Source organism: Taudactylus pleione, unplaced genomic scaffold, assembly GCF_031769625.1.
Source record: "Taudactylus pleione unplaced genomic scaffold, aTauple2 ptg000063l, whole genome shotgun sequence".
In the NCBI taxonomy this organism is placed as follows: domain Eukaryota; kingdom Metazoa; phylum Chordata; class Amphibia; order Anura; family Myobatrachidae; genus Taudactylus; species Taudactylus pleione.
This window is the reverse complement of record NW_028284465.1, coordinates 2,104,191-2,127,282: the sequence shown is the minus strand read 5'-3', so window position 1 is coordinate 2,127,282 and position 23,092 is coordinate 2,104,191. Positions and strand designations below refer to the sequence as shown.

Genomic DNA, 23,092 nt, shown 5'->3' with positions numbered 1-23,092 from the left:
GTATAGTCAGAGGCAGCATACACACTCCGAGAGCTCTTACCTGGTTTGTAGACATTTTGTCAGTTTTCATCAATGAAGAGTAATTTCTGAGGAGAGACCAGACACAGGATAACTACACTGGGAACATGTGAATAACACATAACGCAGGTATCAGTAAGGATAGAGAAAAAAAAGAACTCTGAGCCGTATTCAGAGCCGGACGCTCTGACAGAGTGCTCGCTCTGAATCAGGGCGTTTTTTTTTTTTTTAAGGAGCGGCCTCCTGTCCGCTCACATAGCTGTGGGTGACAACCCACAGCTATTGCGCGCTGCCAGGATGATGGTCGCGATGGTCAAGACCATCGGGGCTATCGGGCTTGCGACGAGACCCTTGTGGTAGGGTCTCGTGGCCGCAAGCCCCAGAGAGCTTCCGGCTCTAATAGAGCCGGAAGCTCTCCCACTGACATCACTGGTGATATCAGTGGGGCCGCCCCCAAACGCCAAGGAGTTCCTTCGGGAACGCCTCCGTTTGGCCGGCCACGCCCACGGCTCGCCTACCAAAGGGGGCGAGCTGTCACTCACCATCGACAGCTCGCCCCCTTTGTAGCGAGACCCGGAGCGACGGAGTGCCCGTCGCTATCCGGGTCTCGCGCATGCGCACAACGGAGCCGGCTCCGTCGTGCGCATGCCCAGTGGGCCACCATCGACCCGGTTGCGAGCGCTCAGTGCTTGCGACCGGGTCTGAATCAGGCCCTCTGTTGGGTGAACACAAAGAAAGATGTAATATGGTTGTGTTTAAAAATTAACTTTTAATATAAAAATGTTACAATATTACTCTGTCATAATAGGCAAAAAACAAGAGATATGGTAAGAACTTACCTTTGTTATCTCTGTTTCTACGAAGTCCATAGGGTCCACAGGGTTGACCTTGGGGTTATAGCTGGAACAGGATCCATGGGCACCACACAGTTAAGCTTTTAGCTCCCAGGATGCACTTGGGTCCTCCTCTATACCCCGCCCCCGAGCCACAGGCACCTCAGTTGGTAAGCAGCCTAGGCCGGAGGAGAATATGGAACAGAGAGAAGGAAGACTGGAACACACAAGAAACCATACTCACAGCAATAGGAGACGGAAAACCGGTGACCAGCCACACAGCCCATTTGAAGCCAGGTGCGTCAGGGCGGGCGCCCTGTGGACCCTATGGACTTCGTAGAAACAGAGATAACAAAGGTAAGTTCTTACCATATCTCTTGTTTTCTACTTCAGGGTCCATAGGGGGTCCACAGGGTTGACCTTGGGGATGTCCCAAAGCAGTACAACTAAGGGCGGGGACGTTCCTGTGCTGAAAGGAGTACCCGGCGCCCAAAGGATGCATCCTGAGAGGCAAAGGTGTCAAACGCATAGAACCTCAAAAACGTTTGAATTGAAGACCAAGTGGCCGCCCTACACAGCTGAACAGCAGAAGCGCCACGTCTAGCAGCCCAAGAGGGACCCACAGAACGAGTGGAATGAGCCTTAACAGAGGCTGGCACAGGTAAGCCCTCCTGTGCATAAGCCTCACAAATAACGGAACGAAGCCAACGGGCTAACGTTTGTTTGTTGGCAGGCCAACCCCTCTTGTGAAAACCAAAGAGGATAAACAAGGAATCAGACTTCCTAACCGAAGCCGTCCGGTCTACATAAATTCTAAGCGCCCGGACCACATCTAAGGAAGTCTCACCAGCTGAAAGATCAGGGGACTGAAAAGCTGGCACAACAAGTTCCTGATTAATATGGAACTTCGAGACCACTTTGGGCAAAAACTCAGGACGAGTGCAGAGCACCGCTCTGTCCTGGTGAAAAATCAGGAAAGGAGGGCGACAGGAAAGCGCCCCCAATTCAGACACCCTCCTGGCCGAAGCAATTGCCAGGAGAAAAACCGTCTTAAATGTCAGCCACTTGAGCTCCACCGCCTCAAGAGGCTCAAACGGAGGACCCTGCAGGACCCGTAGCACCACCGCCAAGTCCCAAGGAGCCACAGGAGGCACAAAGGGAGGCTGGATCCTGAGAACACCTTGGAAAAAGGTGTGAACGTCTGGTAGTATTGCAATCCGCCGTTGAAACCACACGGACAAGGCGGACACATGAACCTTCAGAGATGCAAGGCGTAAGCCGAGATCCAATCCTGACTGAAGAAATTCCAAGATCCTAGAAACTCGGAACACCTGAGGATCATAAAGTCTGGACTCACACCACTGAAAGTAAGTGTGCCACACTCTGTGATAAATCCGTGCTGAAGCAGGCTTGCGTGCCCTGAGCATCGTACCAATAACCGAACTGGAGAAGCCCCGAGACCTCAAGACGGCTGTCTCAAGAGCCACGCCGTCAAAGACAGCCGACCCAGATCCGGGTAAAGGCAGGGCCCCTGAGACAACAGGTCCCGACGTTGAGGAAGAAGGTACGGAGCGTCGATGGAGAGGCTCCTCAGATCGGAGTACCAAGGACGTCTGGGCCACGCCGGAGCTACCAGCACGAGCATGCCGCCGTCCTGCTTGAATTTCCGCAGAACCCGAGGAAGCAGGGATATCGGAGGAAACAGATACGCCAGGTGAAACGTCCATGTCACCGACAGCGCGTCCACCAGACTTGCACCTGCGTCTCTTGTCCTTGACCCGTAAACGGGCAACTTGTGATTGTGACGGGAGGCCATCAAGTCCAGCTCCGGCAGTCCCCACCTGTCCACGAGTAGCTGAAACACCTCTGGGTGAAGCGACCATTTCCCGGGATGCACGTCGTGACGGCTGAGGAAGTCCGCCTCCCAATTGAGGACTCCGGGGATGAAGACCGCCGAGATCGCTGGAATGTGACCCTCCGCCCAAGACAGGATACGAGACACCTCCGACATCGCTGCCTGACTGCGAGTTCCGCCTTGGTGATTGATATACGCCACCGTGGTGGCGTTGTCGGACTGCACCTGTACCGCCCTTCCGTGAAGAGCGGGGCCGGACGACTGCAGGGCCTTGTATACTGCCCGCAGTTCCAGGATGTTGATGGGGAGAAGTGCTTCTTCCGCTGACCAACGACCCTGAAGCGACAAAGAGCCGGTCACTGCCCCCCAACCCCGGAGACTGGCATCCGTCGTGAGCAGGACCCAGTCCGGGATCCAAAATGGGCGTCCCTCGACCAGATGAGCTGTCTGAAGCCACCAAGCCAAAGATAGCCGAACGTCCGGAGACAACACCAGCACCTGAGAGCGGATCCGGTGAGGTAACCCGTTCCATTCTGATAGAATCAGCCCCTGCAGGGGCCGGGAATGGAACTGGGCAAATTCCACCATGTCGAATGTCGACACCATGGACCCCAGAACTCTCATAGCCGAATGGACCGACAGGCGGCAACGGCTCAGGCAACTGCGTATCCGCAGCTGTAGTGAGGCGACCTTCTCCGGAGTCAGGAAGATCCTTTGCTGACGCGAATCCAGCAGGGCTCCCAAATGAACCATCCGCTGTGATGGAATCAGAGAGGACTTTTTCCAATTTATCAACCACCCGTGTGCTTGCAGGCAAGCGATCGTCAGGTGGAGATGTTGAAGCAGTACCTCCGGGGAGCTCGCCAGCAACAGGAGGTCGTCCAGGTACGGCAGCAGCCGTACATTCTGGTTCCGAAGATGTGCGGCCATGACCGCCATAATCTTCGTGAACACCCTCGGTGCCGTGGAGAGACCAAAGGGTAGCGCCCGGAACTGATAGTGGTGTTGAAGGATAGCGAACCTCAGATACCGCTGGTGTGAAGATGCTATCGGAACATGGAGGTAGGCGTCCTGGATGTCCAGGGACACCATGTAATCCCCCGGTTCCATCGCCAGAATGATGGAACGTAACGTTTCCATCCTGAACTTGGGAACTCTGAGGAATTTGTTCAGAGACTTCAAGTTGAGGATAGGGCGATGAGAACCATTGGGTTTCTGCACCAGAAACAGAGACGAATAATTCCCCGTCCCTCGTTGTGATAGAGGAACGGGAACAATGACCCCTGCTTTCAGCAAGGACTCTATAGCCTCCTGAACCTGTAACGCCTTGGTCTTGTTCTGAGAAGGACTTGTGCAGAAAAACTGGTGGGGTGGTCTGTGCCGAAAAGACAGGGCGTACCCCTGGGAGACCACTTCTCGAACCCAGGCATCCGTGGTGGTATTGTGCCAGCACTGGGCAAATAGAAGAAGTCGGCCTCCCACTCTGAGGTCCCCCAGAGGGAGGCCCGTCCCATCAGGCCGCAGGTTTATCTTCCTGCTTGGAAGAAGGGCGCCGAGCACTCCAGGCTTGCTTCTTGGGTTTAGAGGCCGTCCTACTCGCAGACTGTCTCGGGAAGGACTGACCTTTCGCCTTACCCTGAACCCGAAAGGAACGAAAAGCCGAACTCCGAACCTTAGCAGGCAGTGCCGCCGAAGGGAGGAAGGCCGACTTGGATTTAGCCAGGGTGTCCACTATTTTGTCCAAGTCCGGACCAAATAGTAATTCCCCATTGAAAGGTAAGGCCTCCAGACCTTTCTTTGAATCAGAGTCCGCTCTCCAGGACCGCAACCATAAGGATCGGCGGGCAGACACCGCTGCAGCCGATACCCGCGAGGTCAGCAGACTAGCATCTAAAGAAGCTTCTCCAATGTAAGAAGCGGCGTCCCTCATTTGTCCCAACAACGCCCGCTGGACATCCGGAGCGTCGTCCGGGAAGGTATCTTCCAATGCATTGGCCCACCCCTCAATGGCCTTGGCCACCCAGGAAATGGCCATGGACGGTCGGGCCACCACCCCGGAGAGGGAGTAAATAGACTTTAAGCAAGTCTCAACTTTCCTGTCCGTGGGATCCTTCAGCGAGGATATCGACGGTAATGGTAAGGTGGCGCCCCGAGTTAAACGGGTGACATGGGAATCCACCGCCGGTGGAGATTCCCATTTTTTACAATGTGCCTCAGGGAAGGGGTAATTAGAAGCCAACCGCTTCTGAGGAAGGAATCTCTTACTGGGCGCCTGCCAAGCTACCGCCATATGATCCGTCAACTGATCCGACAGGGGAAACACCGCAGAAGCCACCTTAGTTTTTTTGAAACTAGGAAACTTCGACCTAGGAACCGGTGCCTCATCCTCTATAAGAAGAATAGCTCGCACCGCCCTAACTAGTGCTCGCACATTAATGGACGACTTGGTATCCATTTCCTGGACCGAGGCGTCCGAGTCAGTGTCATCAGGGACCTCCCCATCATCTGAGGAACCCTCTGAGTCCGATACCTGAGCAGCCCGTGTCATGAGTGGGCGTTTAGAAATCCTAGAAGGCATGTCAGTCTGCAACATTGACTGAAAAGCCGAGGAAGCGGCCGCCAAATTTTGCACGGAGTTGGAGAGCACATCCACCCATGGTGGAGGCGTCGCCATAGGGGCCTGAAAAGGTACCACAGGCTGCTGCGGCACAGGGGAAGCCTGTATATACATAGGCAACCCCGCATAGGGACCAACTGATTGAGACCCAGGAGGACTCCGCAATAACTGCGGGACACCCGGGGAATGGGGGATGGTCGGCTGGGGCACCGCCCTAGTAGGGAGAGCAGTCGGGACCGACAGACGGTCCGCAATAGACACCAGCACTTGAGAAAACATCGCCCACGGTGGTTCCTGCGCCAGAGAAGGTCCTATCTACTCCTGCAGAACAGCGTCCGCAGGAGGCCAACACCGGAGCCACTGAGCGCTCAACCTCCTCGTCTGACATGACAGAATATATTATATATCTGGCACCAGGGTAGAAGTAAAACGCACTCACCGGTGTGCTGAACAACAGCCCACAATATGGCACTGAGTAGCACACAACTGTATGTGACGGACCTCACAAATACGTGATCTATATAAGTGAGGTCAGTAGAAACGCCCCTCCCCCACACACCTGCAGGGCTTGTAGGAGAAGTAAAGGGATAGGTATAAGCTGACAGTAAGCGGAAAATAAGCACAGACAGGCAGCACTAGCAAAAAGTCACATACCATGCAGGAAGATATACTCACTGCACCTTTACACTACAATCACCCTCCCAGATTCAGTGTCTGGGAGGGCTATAGTGCTGTGTACGCTGTCCTTAATCAGGGGAGAGGTACACAGGGGGACCGGTCCGCGTGCTCCCTGAGATCTGCGCTGCCACTGGGAAAATGGCCGCTGGAGACCTCAGAGGAGGAGTGGCCGAGGAATCTGCAGCTCAGCGACGCCAGACTGCGTGCTGAAAGGCGCGCTGAGCTGAGGGGAGGAGCCGCTGACAGGGAAGGCTTCCTCCCCTGGCTGGCCATTAACCCCAGGGATGCTGGCTTCCCGCTTGCCGGTTATCCCTGGTGGTCTAGTGGTCCCACGGGTTATGGGGGGGCCCGCCGCCACTGCCAGCAGCCTCCGGTCTGTCCCCAGGACCGGAGGCTAAAGGACTGCATTTAAGGCATTCCGCGCGCCGCCGCTAGCCAGCGACGCGCGGCTTACCTGAATCCCCGGCGACTCCGGCAGCAGTCCTGGGAGGTAGACAGAGTCCGGCTAGTACGGACTCTGTCCTCCCGCCGCGATCCCCAGATCAGTACTGGCGTCGCGGCGCCAGTCGGGGATCAGAGCGGCAGCGTGGGCGTCTGTACAGACAGCCCTTCGCTGCCGTCTGTAGTAAAAATAGATTAAAAATAAATAAAATTTAACTTAAAATAAAAAGCTTCTGGGGGCTGCTCCTGCAGCCCCCCTGCGCGGTGACCGACTCCGGCCGGGCACCAGCTTACACTGAGGTGCCTGTGGCTCGGGGGCGGGGTATAGAGGAGGACCCAAGTGCATCCTGGGAGCTAAAAGCTTAACTGTGTGGTGCCCATGGATCCTGTTCCAGCTATAACCCCAAGGTCAACCCTGTGGACCCCCTATGGACCCTGAAGTAGAAAGTTGCTGTACACACTATTCCTTGTAAATACATACACTGTGTATATTTCTAATAATACAACTGACAATTGGGTTAGATGGTACAGTATACCAAATGCTACCAAACAAACATTTGTATCTCCAACATTTGTTTTTACAAAAATGTATAGTTATGTAGAAAAACCATAGATGTAAATGATGAGGTATTAATTCCCCCTTACATAATTATTGAGGGCGAAACATCAAACAGTTCTGTTACTGTAAAGAAATGTTTGGTAGCATTTGGTATACCATCTAAACCAATTGTCAGTTGTATTATTACCAATATACACAGTGTATGTATTTACAAGGAATAGTGTGTACAGCAACTTTTTAAACGGGAGCGCGCATCTTCAGCGACATAGCCGGTACACTCTGGCCGATGTGGAAGATATGTTGCTCTGATACGCCGGATCGGACAACATATCGTCTAGTGTGCACCCGGCGTCAGTCTCCAAAATGATTACATAAAAATAGGGGAGGCAGATTATCATTTTACACTGAGCGTCACCCTTATCACTAAATAAGCCCATGGGTATGCAGCTCATTTTGTAATTCATCTGAGGGTATTATGAAATATTAGGGATGAACATACTTATTTTAGCTCGGTAATCCCCAAAATACATTCAGCAGGTAAAGAAGAGTCAGCGATGTGCCAGTAACCCAATGGGATAAAAACCACGTCCAAGTCGATGCAGCTGCCAGGAAAATAGCAATAACTTATCACAGAGACAAACCTGACCCAGGGCTAGTAATCAGCAGCTAGTATGGGCCCAGGCAAACGTCCAGGCCAGGACCTCAGCCGATGAGTGGAAGAGATGTCAGAGCTATTGATCAGGGACAAGTTGCCAGGAGACGGTATAATAAGGAATTAATTTACGTTTCACGGGCACTGTTGCACAATACTCTGGTTACAGGGAAAATTCTCGTCTCGTCCCGGAGGTAGCGATGCTAAACTCACCGGAGATCGTCCATCTCTTTCTTCTTCTTCATCTCCTCCTTCTCTTTCCTCTTCAGCTCCTGGATCTGAACTTTCTTCTCGTTCCTCTCCTCCCGGTCTCTCGATTCCTTCTCGGCAGCGAGGTCTGGGTAACTCTCAGTCCTCGTCTTCTCCAGACGATTAATGATCTCATTTGCTTTCTCCACGGTCATGCTTTTCACCTGGGTTATAAAACAGATGAACAATCCTTAATCGTGTTAAACAATTTAGCTATTGAGTATTTGTACATGTTAGGAATCACACATCGGGAGAAAGCTCAGGCATTGCTACACTAACTGAACTACTTCTGCGCCCTCTTCTGGACAGACGGAAGTATTTTATTTTTTTTTGTTTTAACGCACATTTACATTTGCTGTTATTATATTGTAAACTGGCTAAGTAGTGTACTATGGCTACAGCTTAGATTTTAGTAACAAATAAGTGTATTTGTACTTGTTGAATGTTAAATCTTTTCCTTAGTTTGTAGGGAGTAGCCAGAGATGGGGAATGTTTGTTGTTTACTCATTAAAGAGAGGGACAGCTGAATGAAGAGAGTACCATCATTCCTGCTAAGGGAGATCCTGTGTCTGTCTCACTCTACAGCATCACAGAAATGAATTCATGATAAGTTCAATCATTAACCCTTTTCACCATTTGCAAAAGACACATAAGATAGAATGCACCAAAGACACTCCGAACAATGGCTATAGCCAGGTAGTGACAGGTACAGGCAGGGCCGCCATCAGGGGGGGACTGTCGGGACTACTGTACCGGGCCCGGGCACTCCGCCAAACAAGGGGGGCCCGGCCCGCTCCTACCACCCACCCGCCGCTATTGCTTGAGCAAGGCAAAGGGGCCTCCTGTCTGATGCCCGCCCACCGCAAATGAATGGGGACCCCCCGCCGCTACTGCCTCGCCCAGCATGTAAGCGGTGCCTGACCCGTGACTGTCCGCAGGATCAATAAAGTTTATTATCCGGCGCGCGTCATGACGTTAACGCGCCACTAAAGGAGAGAGAGAGAGGACAGAGGAGCCGCAGCGCCCTTCTAGACAACCATGGAGCAGAAGCCTGGACCTAACCTGGAATTAAAGGTAAGTTAATTCATATGCTGCCTGCTGGGGAAGAAGGTGGCAGGCTGGACCAACACTGTGTGCAGTATGCAGTGAGGCAGAAGGGGGCTGGAAACGTCAGATCAGTCACATAGGCTATATAGAATTAATAAAAAAAATTTGTAAATATATGTTTGTATACACATATATATATATATATATATATATATATATATATATATATATATATATATATATATATAGTGTGTGTGTATACAGTGTGTATATATATATATATATATATATATATATATATATATATATATATAGTGTGTGTGTGTATGTGTGTATATATAGTGTATGTATATATAGTGTGTGTGTTTATATATATATATATATATATATATATATATGTGTGTGTGTGTATATAGTGTATGTATGTATGTATGTATGTGTGTATATATATATATATATATATATATATATATAGTGTGTGTGTGTGTATATAATATATATATATATATATATATAGTGTGTGTGTGTGTATAATATATATATAGTGTGTATATATATATATATATATATATATATATATATAAATAAAATGTGGTTTTATTTATCTGTTTGGGGACATAACATTGGCATCTAGCAGCAGCAAACCAGGAACATGCTGCATTTCTATATACATGGTGTAAGGAGGGTGTACTAGCCGTACCTGCCATCGGCTGCAGCCCGCGCCCTTCTCCGCCTCACGGTTTTTGTAATGTATGGGAAGGGGTGGGCCCTGCCTATTTTGAGTGTCCCGGGCCCCACAACTTCTGATGGCAGCCCTGGGTACAGGTGTACATTGCTATCAATGGCAGCATCTGCTGAGACTATAATACTAACCATGTGAAGAGGACTAGATTGCCCCTCCTTCGAAGACCTATTTGAACCGCCCACGAGGAGCTGACTGGCTTTGGCAATACTTATTTTCTATTGATGGCCTAGTAGCAGCTATGTTTGTCCCATGCATACCTGAAGTCTTCTACCATCTGAATCCCCACTATAACTGGATTTTCTTTATGTCTTCAACCCTCTAATTTCAGACGTGTCCTTCTTCCTAAACTCTGTTAATACCTTTCATGTCAAATCACCTCTACCCCTCCTCGCCTCTAAGCTGGACGTGTTCAGCCCTTGAGGCCTTTGCTGATAAGTTTGGTATGCAGCACTATTTTAGTAGCCGTTCTCTGAAGTTTCCAGGGGCACAGGGAACATTACTAGGGAGTGAGGAAGGAAGGACGGATGGACTCAACTAAATATTACCTACTCCTAGAAGCTAACATCTCAGAGTCCATGGAGGGACTGAAGTAGCCTTGGAACAGCCTTCATAATATTACATTTATAATTAACTCAATATAATACCAAATCAAATACATCTACATGACTTAATCACTATAGAACATAAAAACTAATGAAGTTATTCACATTTTAACCTAAATAGTACAAAATATTTCCAGTCATTAAAAAGTAAATATAAAACTTACAGTATAATAAGTTTAATAGTCATCTATTAGTAATTACATGGAGTGATCGCAAAATACGCGCTGTACCGTGTTTTTAAGCGCTACAGGCAGTGAGGTGGTCCTGCAGTACGCGCTGCGTGTGCGACGCTACAGCCCAAAAAATCCTCAACGTCTCCCCAATCGCCAGCAGCAGCGTCTCCCCAACCAATTGCTGATACTTCCCTCCCTGCAGTTTACATGCCAGTGTGCTCTCCAGGCTCTATATTGGGCATCCTCCTTGTGGGTGCGGGCTCCTCCAGCAGCCTGCAATCCATACCCGACTCCTTCAGCCAGCTCTATGCATGCAGGAGGCCGGGGAAGTGGACACTGCTGGGAACAGGAAGGAGCAGGAGGTCTACACCTGGCTGCTGAGGGACAAGCTTTGGCAGCAGCTCAAGCTAGAGGCTAACAACAGTGACCCGGCTGAGGGCTCCCAGCAGGAGGAGGAGGATACCCAATGCCTCATCTGCCATCTACCCTTACCCCTCCCTACCCCCAGCACTGCTCCCCAGTATTGCCTGCCCCTAACCCCCTCCTTGCCCCCCCGTATGGTCCTAGCTATTAAACCTTGCCCCCCCATATGGTCCTATCTATTAAACCTTACCCCCCCCACCACCAGTACTGCCTGTCTCCAACCCCTCCAGTACTGCGCCAGCTGCTATCTACTCTTGCTGCCTCCCTACCCCCAGCCTTGCCCCCTCCTCCACCCCCCCCAGCAAAGTCGCAATAGCTGTCTGCACTTACTTACTCCCTTCCCTCAGCACTGCCTGCCCTTACTCCCCTCTACCCCCAGCTCTACCCTAACGGTGCGTATCCACTAAACGAGTCACTCCATGAGCGGCATCGTTCAGTGTGTCCCCGTCAGTGGTGTGCTCAATGTTAGCGACATTGAGCACACACACTGAACGATATCATTAATGATATTGTTTAGTCCCTCATCCCCAAACCTGCACAACCTGACTATATCAGGTCGGACAGCAAATTCGGGCGATGAGATGAGCGACGTCTTCAACGACCAGGGGAAGGCACGCATCGCTGTTCGTTGACGGCATATCCACTGGACGATGTAGTGAACGACTGAATGATAACGTTCAGTCGTTCAAAATATCGTCTAGTGGATACGTGGCTTTACTTCTCCCTGCCTTTACCCCCGGCTCTACCGCACCTGCTGCTTCCGCTAGCCCCCTCTAACCCAACTGCTACCTGCACCTAGCCCCTATAATATGTGATGGGACCCAGAAACAGTGGAGTATGACCCCAAATTTTTTAAAGTAAAGGGTCCCCGGGACACACAAATTTTTTTCGCTCAGTGCCATCACTGAAATGTGACAGATAAATGGCTGTGGACAATCACAACCTTCACAGCCATAATAAAGGGGTTTCCGTTCCTGACAATAGACGGTAAATAAGGAATGGGTGGGAAGGGGAATAAAGACCTGGTGACATATACAATGCAGCTAATTGTATTTCATTTAGTTATCAGAAACAGAAATTACGTCTTTTTGCTTGTGAAACCCGATCTGGCCAACGTCCATTTCTCCAGTTTTCCTCAAATTGCTCCATGGTGTGTATACAACATTGATACTGCTCATCTTACAGCCTGTGGGGAGATCAACAAAATAATGAGTGTTATAAGAACTTACCTTTGTTAACTCTCTTTCTTCGAAGTCCATAGGGCCCACAGGGAAACCTTGGGGTGTAGGTGGTGGATGAGGACACCGGGCACCATGCAGTTAAAGCTTTCAGCTCCCAGGATGCACTGGTCCACTCTCGCTATACCCCGAGGCACCTCAGTTGGTAAAAAGCCAAAGGCCGGAGGAAGAGGAGAGAGAAGGAAGACTGGTACACAAGACTCACACTCTCACAGAGGAGACTGGAAACCCGTGACCAGAAACATAGCCCATATGAAGCCAGAGGTGCGTCAGGGCGGATGCCCTCTGGACCCTATCGACTTCGAAGAAAGAGTTAAAGGTAAGTTTTACTATAACTCTAATTTTCAGGGTCCATAGGGCTTCACAGGGAGGCCTTGGGGATGGTCCCAAAGCAGTCATTCAAGGGTGGGAATGCTCCTGCGCTGAGAGGAGAATCCGGCACCCAAATGAAGCATCTTGAGAGGCGAATGTATCAAAGGTATAAAACCTCAGACGGGTATGGACAAAGGACCAGGTAGCTGCCTTACAAAGCTGTGAAGCTGAGGCCCCTCGAGGAGCTGCCCACGAGGGACCCACAGACAGAGTAGAACGGGCAGTAGCAGTAACCGGAACAGGAAGGCCTGCCTGCGTGTAGGCCTGTGAAATAATCTTACGAAGCCATCTAGTCAATGTTTGTTTGATGGCTGGCCCTTCCCCTCTTGTGAAATCCGTAGAGCATAAATAAGTCTGATTTCCGAAGGGAACTGGTACGGTCCACATAAAGCTTGAGGGCATGGACCACATCCAAGGAGGCCTCACCTGCAGAGAGGTCTGGTGACTGAAAGGCCGGGACTAGGATTTCCTCATTAATATGGAAACTAGAAACAACTTTAGGCAGGAACCCAGGGCGAGTCCGAAGAACAGCACTGTAATATTAGAAATGGGGAGGGACAAGAGAGCACCCCCAAATCGGATACTCTTCTGGCAGATGCTATAGCCAGAAGAAAGTCTTCGCTGTTAACCACTTGAGCTCCACCGAAATCAGGGGGTTCATTTATATATTATTAATAATTTGGAGTTGTCTGTTTTTGTGCCTACAATTAGTCTCATCAGGTAGCACCTCCCATTATATATATTCAGGGTGTGCAGTCCAGAAACCTTCCCATATAGTTCAAATGGAGGACCCTGGAGGGTAGAACCATCGGCAAATCCCAAGGAGCCACTGGAGGGACAAAGGGAGGTTGTATCTGGAGGACATCCTGAAGGAAGGTGTGGACATCCGGGAGTGGAGCAAGTCTACGCTGGAACCAAATGGACAAAGCAGAGAGGTGCACTTTCAAGGAGGCCAGGAGGAGTACCAATGACATCTGGGCAAAACTGGAGCCACCAGCAAGACCATGCCCCCTTCTTCTTTGAACTTCCCAAGAACTCGAGGAAGAAGGGAGACTGTAGGAAACAGGCAGGCAAACTGAAAGGTCCACCTTACTGACAGAGCATCTACAAAGGATGCTTCGGCATCTCTTGTCCTGGACCCGTACACTGGCAGTTTGTGATTGTGTCGGGAGGCCATGAGGTCCACCTCTGGGAGGCCCCATCTGTTCACTAGGAGTTGAAACACCTCTTGGTGAAGTGACCATTCCCTGGGATGCACGTCGTGAGGGCTGAGGAAGTCTGCTTCCAAATTGAGAACTCCCGGAAAGAACACAGCAGAGATGGCCAGGAGATGACCCTCGGCCCAAATCAGAATGTGTGACACTTCTGTCGTTGCTGCCCGACTTCAAGTACCTCTCTGATGGTTTATGTAAGCCACTGTTTGTGGCACTGTCAGACTGAACCTGTATGGGTTTCCCGTGAAGTATGTGTTGGGCCAGTTTGAGAGTCCTGTCGACAGCCCAAAGCTCCAATATGTTGATCAGCAGGATTGATTCGACCGAAGTCCAACGGCTCTGAAAGGAGTGTGGACCGGCCACTGCAACACAACCCCGAAGACTGGTGTCTGTTAAGATTACCCAGTCCAGGATCCAAAAGGGGCGACCCTTGGTTAGATGGTTAGATGAGAGGTCTGTAACCAGCAAGATAGAGACAGACACTTCCGGAGAGAGTACCATCGTCTGAACTTGATCCGATGGGGTAACCTGTTCCACCTGGAGAGGATCAGCCTTTGCAAAGGCCTGGAATGGAACTGAGCATACTGCACCATGTCGAAGGTGGACACCATTGCACCCAGAACCTGCATTGCCCAGTGAATTGACACTCGGCGACTGTGGAGGTATCTACGCACTCGTAGTTGAAGTGTGGAGATCTTGTCTGAAGTCAGAGAGATTTTCTGATCCTGAGAATTCAGCAGGGCTCCCAGATGAATCATTCTCCGTGAAGGATTGAGGGAGGCCTTTTTCCAATTGATTAACCATCCATGCCTTTGTAGGAGGAGCCAGTGGCACACAGATTTTTAAAGCCGCAAGGCTCTACTCTACCAATGTCTAAACCCCACTGTCATGAAGCTCCAGTGTCCCCTAGTGGATGAAGGAGAAATAAAATAAAAGCTTTTAGGGCTGCCCGAACAGCCCCACGCGCAATGGTGACACGACTCCGGCCGGGCACAAACGAAAATTGAGGTGCCTCTGGCCCAGGGCGGGGCATAGGGGGATGGACTGATGCATCCTGGGAGCTGAAAGCTTTAACTGTGTGGTGCCCGGTGTCCTTATCCACCACCTATACCTCAAGGTCTCCCTTTTAAGCCCTATGGACCCTGAAGAAAAAAAAAAAAAAAAAAAAAAAAAAAAAAATATATATATATATATATATATATATACATACACACACACACACACACACACAATATATACACATACACACACACTATATAATAGGTAGGGTAGGTGTGAGGATGTACCAGTGTGAGTAGTACAGGTGGGAGTAGGGTAGGTGTGAGGGTGTACCAGTGTGAGTAGTATAGGTAGGAGTAGGGTAGGTGTGAGGATGTACCAGTGTGAGTAGTATAGGTGGGAGGATGTACCAGTGTGAGTAGTATAGGTGGGAGTAGGGTAGGTGTGAGGGTGTACCAGTGTGAGTAGTATAGGTGGGAGTAGGGTAGGTGTGAGGGTGTACCAGTGTGAGTAGTATAGGTGGGAGTAGGGTAGGTGTGAGGGTGTACAAGTGTGAGTAGTATAGGTAGGAGTAGGGTAGGTGTGAGGGTGTACCAGTGTGAGTAGTATAGGTGGGAGTATGGTAGGTGTGAGGGTGTACCAGTGTGAGTAGTATAGGTGTGAGGGTGTACCAGTGTGAGTAGTATAGGTGGGAGTAGGGTAGATGTGAGGGTGTACCAGTGTGAGTAGTATAGGTGGGAGTATGGTAGGTGTGAGGGTGTACCAGTGTGAGTAGTATAGGTGGGAGTAGGGTAGGTGTGAGGGTGTACCAGTGTGAGTAGTATAGGTGGGAGTAGGGTAGGTGTGAGGGTGTACCAGTGTGAGTAGTATAGGTCATGCTTCGTTTTATTAAAACTTGCAACAAGTATAATAATAATAAATACATAAAATGTAAATAAATAATTACATAAAATCAAAAACTTAATAAAAAAGGCAAAAAAAATACATAATATTACTTCATATACTTTTCCTAACCTAATACAAACACTTATCTACCCTACTACCTATATACAATCCACCACCTGCAAGTGAAAACTAAGCAAGGATTTAGAAACCACCTCAAGTAAAAGGAAACTATCTAAATCATACATCAAACCCTAAACTATATTACCCATCACCAACACCTACAGGCAGATGTATGCAAACCTTTCCATAAATAAAACAAAATACTTCAAAAAACCATCTACAAGGGAGTGAAAAAAGAGAAAAGAAAACCCAAAGCTGGAATTCAGAGAGACTGTTTGCCACCCACTCAAGGGGGTTTCAACTGGCCCCACTGACGAGACCAGCCGACAGCATCCAACCCCTCCCTATCCAGATCCATCATCCTTCTCACCTCTTGAAGAATCAAACCCACCACATTCCTATAGGGGAGGACCTTTTTCCTTATGGACACCTGACACCGTGCGCTCCACGTGTGAAATCTAACTGCTAAACTAACTAAATAAATCGTGACTAAATTAAATCCACCGTATCTTCTGACTACCCCATAAACCCACTCAGGGTAACTAAGCCCCGAAAGGCACGGAATAACAATGGCTTTTGACACCTCCTCATAAACCTTTACATTAAAGGGACACTCAAGCAGAAAGTGGTCAATCGTCTCCACCACCCCTGGACACTCCTCCCGTGTACAACCACGATCATTGACACTCTTCCACCTGAGATTCTCCCCAACATAAAGTCTTCCGTGAAAAGAGAGCCAAGCAATGTCTCTAAACTTCTGCGGTATCCTCTGTGAATTTAACAGAGCTAACCCGGCCGAAGCGACATCACTCGGACAGTCCCTCAGGGACAGCTGGTCATGGAAGTGAGTCTGCAAAATTATTCTCTCCAACTCCCTTCTAGAGAAGTTTTTGACTTCACTCACCACCATGCCAAAACGCCTCATCACCTTCAAACTCTGGATGACGTAGATCGGGAGGTAACCACACCGAATCCGAAAGCTTTTCACCTGGCCACCCTCTAGCCACAACCTGAGGAAGGGGAACATCCAGAATCTAAATCCCTCTACCCACCGATGGGGAGCATCTAAAATCAAACTCCCAAGATTAAATTTTAAAAAGGCTGTTACAAAAAAGACAACGGGGTTTACCATATTTAAACCCCCGTCTTTCCTCGGTCTGTAGGTGATGTTTCTCCTGACAATATTGACCCCGTTTCCCCACAAAAGAAGGAAAAACAAGGAATTCAATCTGGACCACATAGATTGAGGCAAAAAACACACATAACTGACATATAAAAAAATCGGAATCAAGTAAGTCTTACACAAGTCAACCCTTTCCCTCAGAGATAACTTCCATCTCTTCCAGCTCTCTACCTTCTTGGTAGCATCTTCCAGCTTCTTATCCCAGTTTAGGGAGGCATAGTCACCATGGTCAAATGTTATGCCTAGAATTTTAATCTGCTGACTGGCCCGAGGGAAGCTGTCCGGAAGGCAAAATTCATCACCCTCCTCCCCATCCAGAAAACTTCACACTTTTCACGGTTTACCCTGTAGCACGAGGCTTCAGAGTATTCACAGATAAGATGTTCCACATCACGGGCCTCTATCCGTGAGGAGAGAACCACCGTGATATCATCTGCGTAGGCCACCACCTTTAGCGGAAACTCTGGGCTCAGCTGCACCCCACCCACAGTTCCGCTCTCTACCCTTCTGACGAAGGAGTCAATCGCAAAAACATATAGGAGGGGGCTCAGGGGGCATCCCTGACGAACACCAGAGCCTACCCCAATAGTGGGACCCACCCAACCATTTACAAGTGGGAAGCTCTCGGCCTGACGATAAATAGCCTGCAGCCAATTCACCACCCGCTCTGGAAGACCATACCTTTTCAGTAAGGCCCAAAGGTACTCATGGTTTACCCGATCAAAAGCCTTAGATTGATCCAATGCCAGTAAATACTTTCCACACTTCTCAGCCCTGCACCGCTCAATGACCTCCCGGACACCTAGGACAGCACTAAAGGTGCTACGGCCCTTCACCGTACAGTGCTGAGAGGGGGAAAGCAACAGCTCAGAAAATTCCGATAGCCTATTGAACAGTACCTTTGCCAAAATCTTCCTGTCTGTATTAAGAAGGGCTATGGGGCGCCAGTTCTCAATACGGGACGGATCCTTTCCTTTAGACAGTAGTATAAGGGCAGATAACCTCATGGAAGGAGGGAGGACTCCCTCATCCAGGCTCTCATTAAATACTTCCACAAGGCGAGGAATTAAGAGGTCTGAAAAGGTCTTATAGAATTCAGATGTTAAACCATCCGGTCCTGGAGATTTTTTGAAGTTTAACCCCTCTATCGCTATCTTAACTTCCTCTGCCGTTATATCACTCTCCAAAGATTCAGAAGAAATGACCTGAGAACCCAAACCTGGTGTCCTCCTCAGAAATTCCTCCATCCTCTCCCTGATGAGTGAATGCTCAGATAAAAGATCTGAATAATAGGACTCAGTCACTTCCAGAATGCCTTTCTTATCAATATGAAGAACACCCTGTCCATCCTTCAGTCCCCTGATCTCTTTGGCATCAACTGACCTCCTACAGCTCTGGTAGGAATCTGGTGAGTGGTATGTTCCATAATCCCTCTCCAGAACTAAGGATGCCAGTCGGTTGTACTGAAACTCCTTCATCCGAGCCTTCACCCGGGAGATTTCCCCACTATCTCCCTCCTCAGAGATCCAATTTCTTTCTCAGGCTATGGTAGATGTTACGTCTTAACAAGTTTTTTTTAGCAATAGACCCACGAAAAAACTTCCGGATTCTCTTTTTAATCACCTCCCACCACTCAGATCTACTCCAACCCGCCTCCAAAAGTGTCTCCTGAGATTGAAAGAAGACCCTAAAGGATTGTCTAACGCTCTCTTCTTCCAGAAGCTCTGAGTTCAATCGCCACAGGCCCCGCCCTTTCTGAGGGGGTTCTGAGGCATTCAAAGTCACTGAGAGAAAAGCGTGATCGGAAAACTCCACTAACCTCACCCCTAAAGATGAGGTCTTTGAAGATTCCTTAACAAAAAACCTATCTATTCTAGATCTATGACTACCACTAAAAAAGGTGAAACCTGTGAGGTCTGGGAAATGCCGAATATGCACATCTACCAGACCCGCCTGTCTAATCATGCTAACTAAAAAATTGGAGTCATAGCCCAGAGTTTTCTTTGAGCCTCCTCTATCTTTTGGCCTAATTATGGTATTAAAATCACCACCAAAGATAACTCCACCACAAAACTACAAGCTAACCCTACTCGGGCAAGCCTTCTCTTCCATAGCGACAACTGTCACTACCCGTTCCTCCCTTACTCCCTGACAGTCTACAGGGACCTTCTCCCCCGTACGAGAAGGCCCAGGATCAGGAGGTTTGGGTACAAACTTGATAACCTAATGCTCAGTACCAGGTACCTGTACCTGACTCGGCCCTACACAGGAGCCTTGGGACACACCTTGAGCCACCCTATCCTCCTCCGTACCCTGGGTCTCCTCTATCACCGTCACTTCCTCCACCACACTTCCTAAACTGCACATATTTTCCTCTTCCAGCTGAGTTCCAGCAGGGTCACACTCTAATCCCTCCCCATCACCTTCCTCCTGATCTGATCTCTTTCTCCTCCTTTTATTCCTTTCCTCCCCCCCTTCAATTTTATTAACTTTCTTTGTCACCCTCCTTGATTGCTTCTTATCCTTCCCGGTTACCAAAATCAATTCACCCCCACTCCTCATTACTTCCTCCTCATCAGAGGAAAATACATCAAATTTGTTGCTTAGCACAACTTGCACATCTTCACCTTTCCTCTTTTTCTTATTTCCTCTCCTTACCTCCTGAAAAGGTGCCTCCTCTACCTGTTTCCCTTGCACCTGCTTTACATGTTCATCTACACCTAGTGGTTCTTTTTGTCTCACCACCTCCTCCTCCCTTCTTGCTTCTGGCCTAACCTCCTGCCCACTATTATGGCTGGCCCGAGGACACCTGCTATACGGGTGGCCGCCTTCCCCGCATAAATTACATTTGACCACCCCACATTCTCTGGATACATGGCCGATCTTATTACACAATGAACATTTTATCACATTACATTCGCTGCTCAGATGCCTAAAATCCCCGCACTTAGAGCAGGTTCTTGGTTGACCCTGGTAGCATTGTACTCGATCCCTGCCAATGTACGCAGCGGACGGTACATGGATGAATCAATGTCAGAATGACGCAGCTTTACCAGGGCCTCCCAAGCTCCCCCCCATACCCCCATTGTATATCCAGATTTGCTTAGGTCAGACTGTATATCACAATATCTGAACAACCAGTACGCAATATCTTGGACAGGAATGGACTCATTCCTCACTAGAATATGCACCTTCACTTTATCATGCTTTGTAACCAAATTTACTCTGTACATATCATATGGTTTTGACATTTTACATGCCTGCCATTTTGTCCAGAACACTTGTAGTCCCTGGTAGGATAAAAAACTCAAATCAAATTCTGCAGATTTGACCGGGTGTATGCAAGCATATAAATCTGAGGGTTTAAACCCCAGACCAAAAATCATTTTTAAGAAAGTCTCCTTTGTAGGAACTTCCCCCTCTCCTGCCCATCGGAACTGGATTAAATTTCTCCTTTTTCCAACATGGCCTGCTGCACCCGGCATTTGTGGACCAGCATTATTCACATTCATATTGAAAGCATTAGATCTTGTCACCATTTTAGCATACGATATACTTCCAGGAACAGTTTGTTTATCCGATACGTTTGTTACCACACTCCCCCCACCCTCTCTCCTTCTTACATCATCACAAATAATTTTAGCAGCCTCTGCAGCCCTGGCTGGTACAAGCATCTTATCTCCATAAACAGTTTCTATTACTTTAATCTGCTCCTCCGGCAGCCCAGTCTTTTCTAATGCAGGCATTCCTTGTGCAAATTGTCTTTCCTTTATGCGCCCTCCTAAACCAGTACCATGCGGAAACCTCCTTGTACCTATAACCTTCTCGCCCTGCACGTCTCCGGGAACAATCCCCAGAGCCTCCCCAGTAACAGGTAATTCACCTGCCACTGCAGATTCACCTGGAGATCCCCCCTCAGTGCCACTTTTCTGTAAAGCTTCCTCAAGCCTTAATTCCGCCATAACAACCTCCATTTGAGCCTGGAACACCGTGCCCTCTGTGTTCCTGGCTCCGCCATCTGCCATCACTACAGGTGGAAATAGTTCATGCCGGGCACTGTCAGGCTCAGCCGTCACCGGCCACTTCTTACCTGCCTTACCCCCAGCACCCGGCACACTGTTACTCACCTGCAGGACAGCCGGCTCACCGAAAGCGCCCTTTACCGCAACATCCTCCACCTCAGGCTCGCAAGACATCTCCACTGTGTCCCCTGCCACGGACTTCTCCTGGGAATCAGCAATCACAGCACCAGACACCTCTGAAATAACTTTATCCTCCATATTTACTGCATCTTCAGCTGTATTAGACTCCGTTACTGCTGCTGCCTCCAGCTGCATACACTCTGCCTGGACATCAGCTGGTAGGTTTGTTTCACTTTCAGTTGCAGAAACAGGCTGTGGGGTGCTGCTGCTGCAATCACCAGGTACACTGATAACACCTGTCTCCATGGGTGTCGGCCTTGATTGGACCTTTGCATGAACTGGTAACCCTTTCACTGCTGCTTGCATCTGCTTTTCCTTTTTTTCCAAGCGCTTTTCTTGCAATTTACTTTTAACCCTTCCCAGAGTTACAGAAAGGGTTTCAATCACTTCTTTTAACACTGGTTTCTCCCATTTATAGCAGGTATTTCTTTTTTTCTTCTTATCATTAATTCTGGTCTGTATACGCTTTGCCTCTCTTTGTAATTCCTCAATAGAGAAGCTATCAAATGATTCCTCCTCCTCCTCATCTTCCTCTTCATCCCCAGTATCACCAGGGGCTCCAGGAACATTCTCCAAGGCATCAAGGGGCCTCACCCCCCCACATACTTCACTACCCCCTGGGCAGACAGTAGCTGCTGTCACTCCACCCTGTGTTACATCACACAGGGGAGCACCCAGGGAGAGTTTGTGGGAATCCGACTGTCTCCAGTTTCTTCACTGGGGCCACACCGACAGGGTAGGTAGCTTCCAGCACTGCTCGATCCTTTGTTCCATCACATAGGGGAGCATCCTCAGATATAGGGGGAACAAGCTGTGGTTCCAACTGCACAGAAGCCGGGCTGATGATATTGCCTCCACTGTCACTCATGCTGCTTCCTGATGATCCGGACAGGCCTGCCGCACTAGTTATCCGGACACCACGAGTCTTTGCTTTTGCTTTAGAGCCCGAGCCACGGGCTGAACATCGGGAGCACTCTCCCCCAGGAGGATCCATCCCCCTGGGGAAGCCAGCAGGGAGTCTCCCTGCAGACACGGGACACACCTGCAGCAGCTAGAGCTCTCCTCCACACAACCTCCTCACAGCTCAGACAGCACACACTGCAGAGTCTCCACCCCCAGGATAGGTGGGAGTAGGGTAGGTGTGGAGGTGCATTAGTGTGAGTAGTACAGGTGAGAGTAGGGTAGGTGTGAGGGTGTACCAGTGTGAGTAGTATAGGTGGGAGTAGGGGAGGTGTGAGGGTGTACCAGTGTGAGTAGTATAGGTGGGAGTAGGGTAGGTGTGAGGGTGTACCAGTGTGAGTAGTATAGGTGGGAGTAGGGGAGGTGTGAGGGTGTACCAGTGAGTAGTATAGGTGGGAGTAGGGTAGGTGTGAGGGTGTACCAGTGTGAGTAGTATAGGTGGGAGTAGGGGAGGTGTGAGGGTGTACCAGTGTGAGTAGTATAGGTGGGAGTAGGGGAGGTGTGAGGGTGTACCAGTGTGAGTAGTATAGGTGGGAGTAGGGTAGGTGTGAGGGTGTACAAGTGTGAGTAGTATAGGTGGGAGTAGGGTAGGTGTGGGGGTGTACCAGTGTGTAGTATAGGTGGGAGTAGGGTAGGTGTGAGGGTGTACCAGTGTGTAGTATAGGTGGGAGTAGGGTAGGTGTGAGGGTGTACCAGTGTGAGTAGTATAGATGGGAGTAGGGGAGGTGTGAGGGTGTACCAGTGTGAGTAGTATAGATGGGAGTAGGGGAGGTGTGAGGGTGTACCAGTGTGAGTAGTATAGATGGGAGTAGGGTAGGTGTGAGGGTGTACCAGTGTGTAGTATAGGTGGGAGTAGGGTAGGTGTGAGGGTGTACCAGTGTGAGTAGTACAGGTGGGAGTAGGGGAGGTGTGAGGGTGTACCAGTGTGAGTAGTATAGGTGGGAGTAGGGTAGGTGTGAGGGTGTACCAGTGTGAGTAGTATAGGTGGGAGTAGGGTAGGTGTGAGGGTGTACCAGTGTGAGTAGTA

The 23,092-nt window shown here is 49.4% G+C and overlaps 1 protein-coding gene across 2 annotated transcripts in view; it reads right to left on the bottom strand.

Annotated features, from left to right (window-relative positions):
• Positions 1 to 23,092, bottom strand: part of CCDC25 (coiled-coil domain containing 25) — a 72,070-nt gene that overhangs the window by 10,317 nt on the left and 38,661 nt on the right. For both annotated transcript variants that reach the window (XM_088465723.1, XM_088465722.1), the window contains exons 7-9: positions 11,975 to 12,078; positions 7,867 to 8,066; positions 41 to 86 (exon numbers count right to left, since the gene is read on the bottom strand). In XM_088465723.1, the coding sequence (XP_088321849.1) occupies positions 41 to 86; positions 7,867 to 8,066; positions 11,975 to 12,078 (350 nt within the window). The remainder of the gene's footprint in view (positions 1 to 40; positions 87 to 7,866; positions 8,067 to 11,974; positions 12,079 to 23,092) is intronic.